The sequence below is a fragment of the Macrobrachium nipponense genome, chromosome 15 (assembly GCF_015104395.2).
Source record: "Macrobrachium nipponense isolate FS-2020 chromosome 15, ASM1510439v2, whole genome shotgun sequence".
NCBI lineage: Eukaryota > Metazoa > Arthropoda > Malacostraca > Decapoda > Palaemonidae > Macrobrachium > Macrobrachium nipponense.
In genome coordinates this window covers 44803784-44811670 of record NC_087208.1, presented here as the reverse complement: position 1 = coordinate 44811670, position 7887 = coordinate 44803784, and the positions used below count along the sequence as shown (strand labels likewise).

Below are 7887 nucleotides of genomic sequence, written 5' to 3'. Positions count from 1 at the left end.
TTTGTTCAAATATATATGAAAACAAAGATAAACTTAAAAAAAACACACACACACCTAAAATTATACCCGGTTTTGTAGTCGGTCTCATAAAGTATTCAAGCGAAGCCTGAGCTTACGAAACTAGACAGGTGAAAAAAACTTGAATTCTCATGAGTTGCGCCACGCCCCCTTTTAGCGGAGGTTGGTATATATATTTGGCACTGTGTCCAGGGAAGGAACAGAGTACTGAAGTCATTCGATACATCGTCATGCAGTCTAAGGTAGGCTTTGTGTTTCCATAGATGTCAAAATCTTGTTAGAGTGGCTTCCAGTTCTTGTCAAGTCTAGGTTTTTCTTGAATCTTTTATTGTACCTCCATTCAAACTTCATTTCGTAAATCTTGGTTATTCAATTTCTTCAGTCTTGGTAGATTTTCAGTTACTTCTTAGTTTAACTGTCGGGTTCTTTCCCAATTTTACCTTTACGTCCTTGTACTTCATCTGTATTCTCTGGCTCTCTTTATCGTGTTGTTCAACTTTTCCAAAAATTACCTCATAGTGCAAATGTTTACCTTTTCATTTAGCTCCACTTCGAAATCTATGTATTTTTTCTAATATATTTCCTGGATCTCTGTAGCTTGCTTTCCAACCACTCCACCTCCCCTTTGCCATTGTCTTGAGTGCTGAATGGACAAAAGGTGCCCTAGTGCTGGGCTTAGAAAGCCTAATTGTCATAAAACCAAATATAAATTTATATTACAATTTGAAGTCTTCCGGTTGAAGATGAACGTATTTTAGCTTTGGTTAAATATGGCTGTTCATTCTTTCCATGCCTTTCAGGTCCTTCTTGTTGTGTTGGGTTTGGCAGCCCTTGTTGCTGCGGACAGCAGGGAAACCTACTCCTATGCTGCCCCTAGAGTAAGTGACGTCCTTTTACTGTTCAAGGTTGTCAAAAATATTGTGGGGTCTTAAGGGTAATTCCTAATATCTAAAATTTTCTCCTACGAGTACTAAATAACTTTTTTCTATTTATAGGTATCCTCAGGCTCCGAATCCTCGGAGGAGTCCTACGAATCCAGCGAAGCCAAGTACAGCTTCAACTGGGCCGTGAGCGACGACTCCTCCAGCAACGAGTTCGGACACCAGGAATCCCGCGACGGAGACGACACTGAAGGATCCTACTATGTCCAGCTTCCCGACGGGCGTCTCCAGAAGGTGTCCTACCACGTCGACGGCGACGACGGATACGTAGCCGAAGTATCCTACGAAGGAGAGGCCCAGTTCCCCGATTCCGTCGAATCCGGGTCCAGTGAATCCTTCGAGGCTCCTAGATACGCCCCACCAAGGCCTCGTTACTCTGCTCCCGACTCCAACGAATCTAAGTAGGATTGGAGATGAAGGTTGCCCAGGCTTGATGGTACACTACCGCCAATATTTATTGTACAAATATTTATTGCTCTGTTTAAGCAAATAAAATGTCTAATTAATCACTTCCTTTCATTTATTCTCTATTATATTACAACAAACAACTTTACCTACAATTAAGAGGTATTCTTTTAAAATAAATATTCAGTAGAGATTGATGAAAAGAAAATGTCTATTATCTTTTCATTATAAATTCCCAAATAATCAAGGGAATTCATTATCAAGCATTACTAGGACAATTTACGGTTTAAATTTCATTATAATTTTTCCTTAGTATTCGTTCTACCACTTATTTCCACGTTGATAGATATATAAAAAATTTATATGCTGTTTATTCTTGTTATTTATTCCACTTCTCTCAATATTTTGTGTACGGGAGGAAGCATGGAAAACGGTTGCTAAATTTAGAAGTAAAATATAAGTGGTCTTTAAAATGAATTCCAGATTGTGTATGACTTTGCCATTATACAGTGAAGTAGTTGGTATAATATATACCAATAACAAAGGAAAAAAGTTCTAAATTTCTATGCATTTCTTAATCCATTACCAGTAGATTAATCTTTATATACATACATATATATAAATAAATACATAAATAGATATATACATAATATATATATATATTATATATATACATATGTATGTATGTATACATATATATATATATATATATATATATATATATATATATATATATATATATACTGGTAAAAATGTTCTGTTACATCAGAATTCCATCTAATAAAAGGAACCCATAAAAACACCAAAACATAGAGAAAAAAATACTATATTTCAGAGACTGCTGTCTCCCTCTTCAGGTAGATGAATGAGAAAAGTTTACAGAAAAGGTGATATTTATACCAAGAGGTCCATTCACAGGTAAGCCAATTTAGGTCACCCCCGCTGATAATCTTCCTTTAATCTTCTTAAGCGTTGGTTGAATGAAAATCTTGTCGATCACATCTGAGTCCCATGCTTCTTTTGAGATGTTCATTACCTGCCTCTCTTTTATTAAGGCCGATTCCATCATTTGACTCTTGTACCGGCAGTTGCTGCTATAAATTATATGTGACAAAGTCCAGTTTATTCTATGGTTATGTTCATTTATATGGTTGAAAATAGCTGAGTTCTGTTGTCCATACCTAACTGACCGTTTGTGTTGTATTAATCTCTGGGGAAGTGATTTTCCTGTAAATCCGATGTAAGACTGGTCACAGTCCTGGCATGGGATTTCATAAACCCCTGTGTCCTTGGGGAATGTCTTTTGTTGGACGTTAATCAGGGATTTGGCTGAGGTGTTTGGATAAGTAATTGCAAAAGGGGTAGATTTTACGAGGGTCTGAGTCACCATCTTAATAGTGTCCAGGTGTGGAATTTTTATTTTATTGTTGGGTGTATCTCTCGTCTTGTCTTAGGGTATCGGTAGAAAATTACATTTGCTTTGTGAATTGCTTTCTCAATTATATTGTCAGGATACTTTAAAGATGAAAGTTGTTAATGAATTAGTTCAAATTCTTTTTCAGGAAATCTGGGAAACAAATTCGTAAGGCTCTTAAGAACAGGTTGCTGGCTACACCTATCTTGATAGCAATGTCGTGATAAGTAAAGTAGTGAATGTATGAAAGTGAGAACGTTGGTTTTCTGTATGTGGTAAATTTGTATTCTGTCGTGTCTCTGATTATTAAAACATCAAGAAAAGGAATTTTGTTGTCTGTTTCCCATTCAAATTTAAATTTGATGCTGGGCACTAATGCATTTAATTTTGAAAGGAATTCATTAAAATTGTCCCACTTATTATCCCAAAATGTTAGAATATCATCTACATATCTCCTCCACAGCATGTTTTTGGGTTTTATTGCATTTATTACTGTAGTTTCAAAGTATTCCATGTACAGATTGGCTAAAACAGGACTTAAAGGACGACCCATACTACACCCGAATTTTTGCTTATAGAATGATTCCCCGAATGAAAATACGTTATTAGATGCACATAATTCTACTAACTTTATTATTTTGTCAAGCGCCAATGGGAAATGATCTGATTAGGGGGATAATTTTTCCCTCAAAAACTGAAGAACGTCCTGTACTGGTACTTTTGTAAATAGGGAATCTACGTCAAGGCTTAAAAGTTTTATGTTGTGAAGTGGTATATGTGCTTCTCTGAATTTGTGACAAAAATCTTCCGAATGTTTAATGTGACTGGTAGAAAAAGTGCCTAAAAAGGGGGAAAGGAGGCCAGCTAACCATTTAGAATTTTGTAATTGAAAGTTCCGGCACATGAAACGATGGGTCTGAATGGAAGATTGTCTTTGTAAGTTTTGGGAAGACCATAAAAGCAAGGTAATTTAGGATTAATTACTTTAAATTTCTCAAATAGTTCAATAATCTTTTTGTCTTGGCCAATTAATCTTACTTTCCGAAAAAATTCTGTGGGGACGTTTTGGAGGGGATTTTTCGTCAATTTGCCGTAAGTGTTAGTGTCGCTAAGGAGTTGGTTGATTTTGTCGAGGTAGAAGTCTTTGTCCATTATCACGATTTTGCCGTCTTTGTCGTATCTACTTATTATAACATCTAACTTTTTTAGCGAGCGGATGGCTATCATAAATCTACGGGGAACAGGATATTTCTTATTCAGGTCAGTTAAAGCGTTTAGTAACACTCCTTTTAAAAATATCTCTTCACGGCTGTAGTTTTTGTCAGATATGAATTTATCAAAGACACTATGAAGTCTAGGTTGTTTTTGCGGTCTGGCATAATGGCAAAGGATAAGCCTAGATTTAAAACTAAATGTTGATTTATAGTAAGGGGGGTGTTGGATAAGTTTAAAACTTTGTCTTGTTGCTCAAGATTATTCCATGCGGTATTGTTTATTAAGTTATTTAACTTGCGTAATAGTCTGTGTGTGTGTGTGTGTGTATGTGTGAGTAACCATTATGTATTACAATAGGAATAGCAAGACTTGATCATGTTTTTCTAAAAATTTTATTTCATTAATAGTAAAGGTGTAGAAGGTGGAATTGCCAATAATAATAATAATAATAATAATAATAATAATAATAATAATAATAATAATAATAATAATAATAATAATAAGAAGAAGAAGAAGAAGAAGAAGAAGAAGAAGAAGAAGAAGAAGAAGACTCATAAATAGGAATAGATTTTATAAATGTGTAAAGTTCCCTGTGAAATTAAATGCATTAATTTCTTTTGATTACACAGTATGATGTTGTGAATAAAATGCTTTATAAAGTCAATAGTCAAAAGAATACAGAATCAACAAACGATTGACCAGTGATTTCGGGAAACCCATCGAACTCTCTCTCTCTCTCTCTCTCTCTCTCTCTCTCTCTCTCTCGTTGCTATTTTTCTTTTACTTAAAATGGAAATTAATAGGTCCATGGAGAGTTATATATTATCTCTCTCTCTCTCTCTCTCTCTCTCTCTCTCTCTCTCTCTGTTTGTTTCTAATGGAGGCCTAATAAGGTTCCTCTTAATAAAGTTACAATTATGAAAATAATATAACCTTTGGTCCATGGTAAGTTATATTCTCTCTCTCTCTCTCTCTCTCTCTCTCTCTCTCTCTCTCTCTCTCTCTCTCTTACACACATACATACACACACACTCCCACCCCAAGCAACCTGTCCATTCGAACGAAGTCAAGGCCACCCACTTTAGGTCATTCTCACCTCTGCCGACCATTTCGAAGAAGGAGGATTTCCCAACGTGAGCTTCTGGGTTCTCTATCTTCTGGTTCCTTTAGGTTGTCAAGCCTTCACAGATTTCAAGGCACAGGTGATCGGAATGGGAAACTTGTATGTAGGGGCCCATCACAATACGGTTTGTGTAATTTTTTTTTTTTTTTTTTTTGCGGAATTTTTTTTTCTGGATTTTCGGTGGATTTTTTTACAGGGAATTTATGAAATTTGTTGATTTTTTTTTGCTACATTTTTATTTATTTGTTTTTGTGGATTTTTTATTGTGTATTTGTGAAGTTTGTTGTGATTTTTGGGGTGAGGATTTCTTTTTTTTTTTCTGCGAATTGTGAATGACTTTTTTTTTTGAGGAATGTTGCTCGAAATTATTTGTGGATTTTTTTTGCGGACTTTGTTGTGAACTTTTTAATGTTTTTTTTTGTGTGCATGCAATATAACGATTTAGAGCCATTATAGAATCCTGACAATACACATATGCACCAGAATACACATGCCCCTACATCAGATCCGGGTGGGGAAGGGGAGGTCAGTTTGGCAATCGTATGGCTCCTTGAAAAAAATAACACACAAACTTGTTAGGTGTCATGAAATATTGAATACCTTCTGCTCTATATTGTTCAGTGGTAAGTGTTGAGCAAAACCGATACTCGGGGCGTCTGTATAACAACAAGGCAAGCTCGGCTTATTTGGAAGTCCAAGGAATACCATTCACTGGGTAGACTTGGCCCAGTAATGACGAAACGTCTTCGATTACTTGGGTTTTAACGGCGTTACGGAGAAGTAACTAATGTTACGGTTTGTTCGAAGTGGAATACTATGCATGCGAGTATTTTTTTTTATATTTATATAACGAAGTACAGGGTGTCCATAAAGTCCCAGTACCATTACAAGTATTTATTGCCTGTAATAATACTGGGACTTTACGGATACCCTATACATCGCAGAACTCTAGAGAGGTTCAAGCCTTGGCTTGACACATGTTGTCATTAATGTCAGTAACAAGAAATTTTGGGAACTATAAATTAATCTAATTTTCTTATAAGGTAATATAAAGATTGATAAGACCTTACCTCTATAAATTATAGTTGACATAAATTAGAGAATATTCTGCATCGATAAGAAAACTCTATGTAAGAAAATTGCCCAGTGTCAAATATGTAGACGTATAGAAATATTTTTTCGTGTCAGAAAAAATTGAGTTTTTCATAACGAGAAGCGCTTACTTGTACTCATTATACATACGTGCATGTATACACATGTTTGTATGTATGTATGTATGTACGTATGTATTTATATATATATATAATATATATGTATATATATATATATAGATCATATATATAGTATATATATATAAAGTAGTTAATTTTATATATATATATATATATATATATATATATATATATATATATATATATATATATATATATATACTATAATGTATAGATTGAGAACTATGCCCAGTGAATCTTTCACAATTAAATAGTTAAATTACAGGCATCTGTAACCAACAAGATTACTTGCCTATTATTTGCAATATATGACTATCACTCAATTATAAAGAGTATAAGACTCTTGTATAAAGTTAAAGCTATGATAGTAACTAAACAAATATATTAAATTTTCTTTCTGAATCTTCTTAGTTCAACAAAGGCATTTTAGAGATAAATTTTTTCCTCTGAGAAATCAATATGCTCATAACTATTCTTGGCTTAAGTAATGATAATTTTTTTTATAATGGTGGCCATAATGTTTAATTTTTTTTAATATAATGGTTTTGATTTCCAGTTGCAAATTGTTCTTGTTATCTATGCAATTCGCAAAAGTGTCGGAAATTAAAAAATATTTTTATAAAGTACATTAAAATCAAACCATATCAAGTCATATTCTTTATTATCTATAACAAAAACAACGGTAATAAACCATGGAAATAATAAATACACGCATCCATCCAATAAGATAATAAATAAGGGTTACCATTCATAAAAATAATAAGTAAAAATCATCATCAACAGACTCATTTAAACTCCCCAGATAGGACCGAGATGTCATTAGCAGCCTCGCCGAGGTCGCGCCGTTGGAACGGCTCCCCCTCGTAGCTGATCTCCGCGACGTAACTCGAGGATTCTGCGTCGAGGTAAAATCGCACCGTTTGGAAACGTCCGTCCAGTTGTGACGATTCCCCATATTTTGAGTCATCCTCTCGCCCTTCTTCCTGGAAGCTGTGGTCGTTGATTTCACTGTTTTCTCCTTCTCTCACGACGAATTTGAAGTTGTAGCCGTCCTGGGATGGCTCGTATGATTGATCATTGGTCAGTTGATCGGATCCTGTCTGGAATTTGGGAAGCCATACATTAATTAGATTGAAATTGTCGTTTTTTCCACTTAATCGTTTAATGGAAGTTCAGGTCAAACTGAATCGCCTGACGATCGTAATGTAAAGAGCAACATATTTATTGAACTGAGCCCACATTTCGTATATTTATTCATCAATAACAAAAATAGCAATATGCATTGCTCTGTGATTTATATACTACGTAATGTCAACTAGAAATTACTTAGATCCATCATGAACTCTCTTGATTTTATTAGGTATTACTTCACCATGAAGGGAAAATGTCCTACCCCATAAAGAGAGAAAGCATCAGCTCTCCCCCTGCCAGACGTAAGATGTAGGAGTAGATAAAAAGTTGGCAGCCAGGCCTGAAAAGTGTGGAAAATTTAGGTCATTTTTGAAGCCTGGTCTGCGTGTTTATTAATATTTTGAGTTA

General features: G+C 34.8%; 2 protein-coding genes across 3 annotated transcripts in view; one reads left to right on the top strand and one right to left on the bottom strand.

Moving 5' to 3' along the window:
- Nucleotides 1-202: 202 nt before the first annotated feature.
- Nucleotides 203-1466, top strand: LOC135194872 (pro-resilin-like). The gene is made up of 3 exons (XM_064221063.1): nucleotides 203-260; nucleotides 819-896; nucleotides 1014-1466. Exons 1-3 carry the CDS (start codon nucleotides 249-251, stop codon nucleotides 1362-1364), a joined length of 441 nt encoding a protein of 146 aa, XP_064077133.1. The 5' UTR covers nucleotides 203-248; the 3' UTR covers nucleotides 1365-1466.
- Nucleotides 1467-6991: 5525 nt separating this feature from the next.
- Nucleotides 6992-7887, bottom strand: part of LOC135226842 (uncharacterized) — a 1463-nt gene continuing 567 nt past the window's right edge. The window contains exons 2-3 of one of the 2 annotated variants that reach the window (XM_064266530.1): nucleotides 7742-7819; nucleotides 6992-7448 (exon numbers count right to left, since the gene is read on the bottom strand). In XM_064266530.1, the coding sequence (XP_064122600.1) occupies nucleotides 7134-7448; nucleotides 7742-7819 (393 nt within the window). In that variant the 3' untranslated portion in view covers nucleotides 6992-7133. The remainder of the gene's footprint in view (nucleotides 7449-7741; nucleotides 7820-7887) is intronic. The other variant, XM_064266532.1, reaches the window with a different exon arrangement.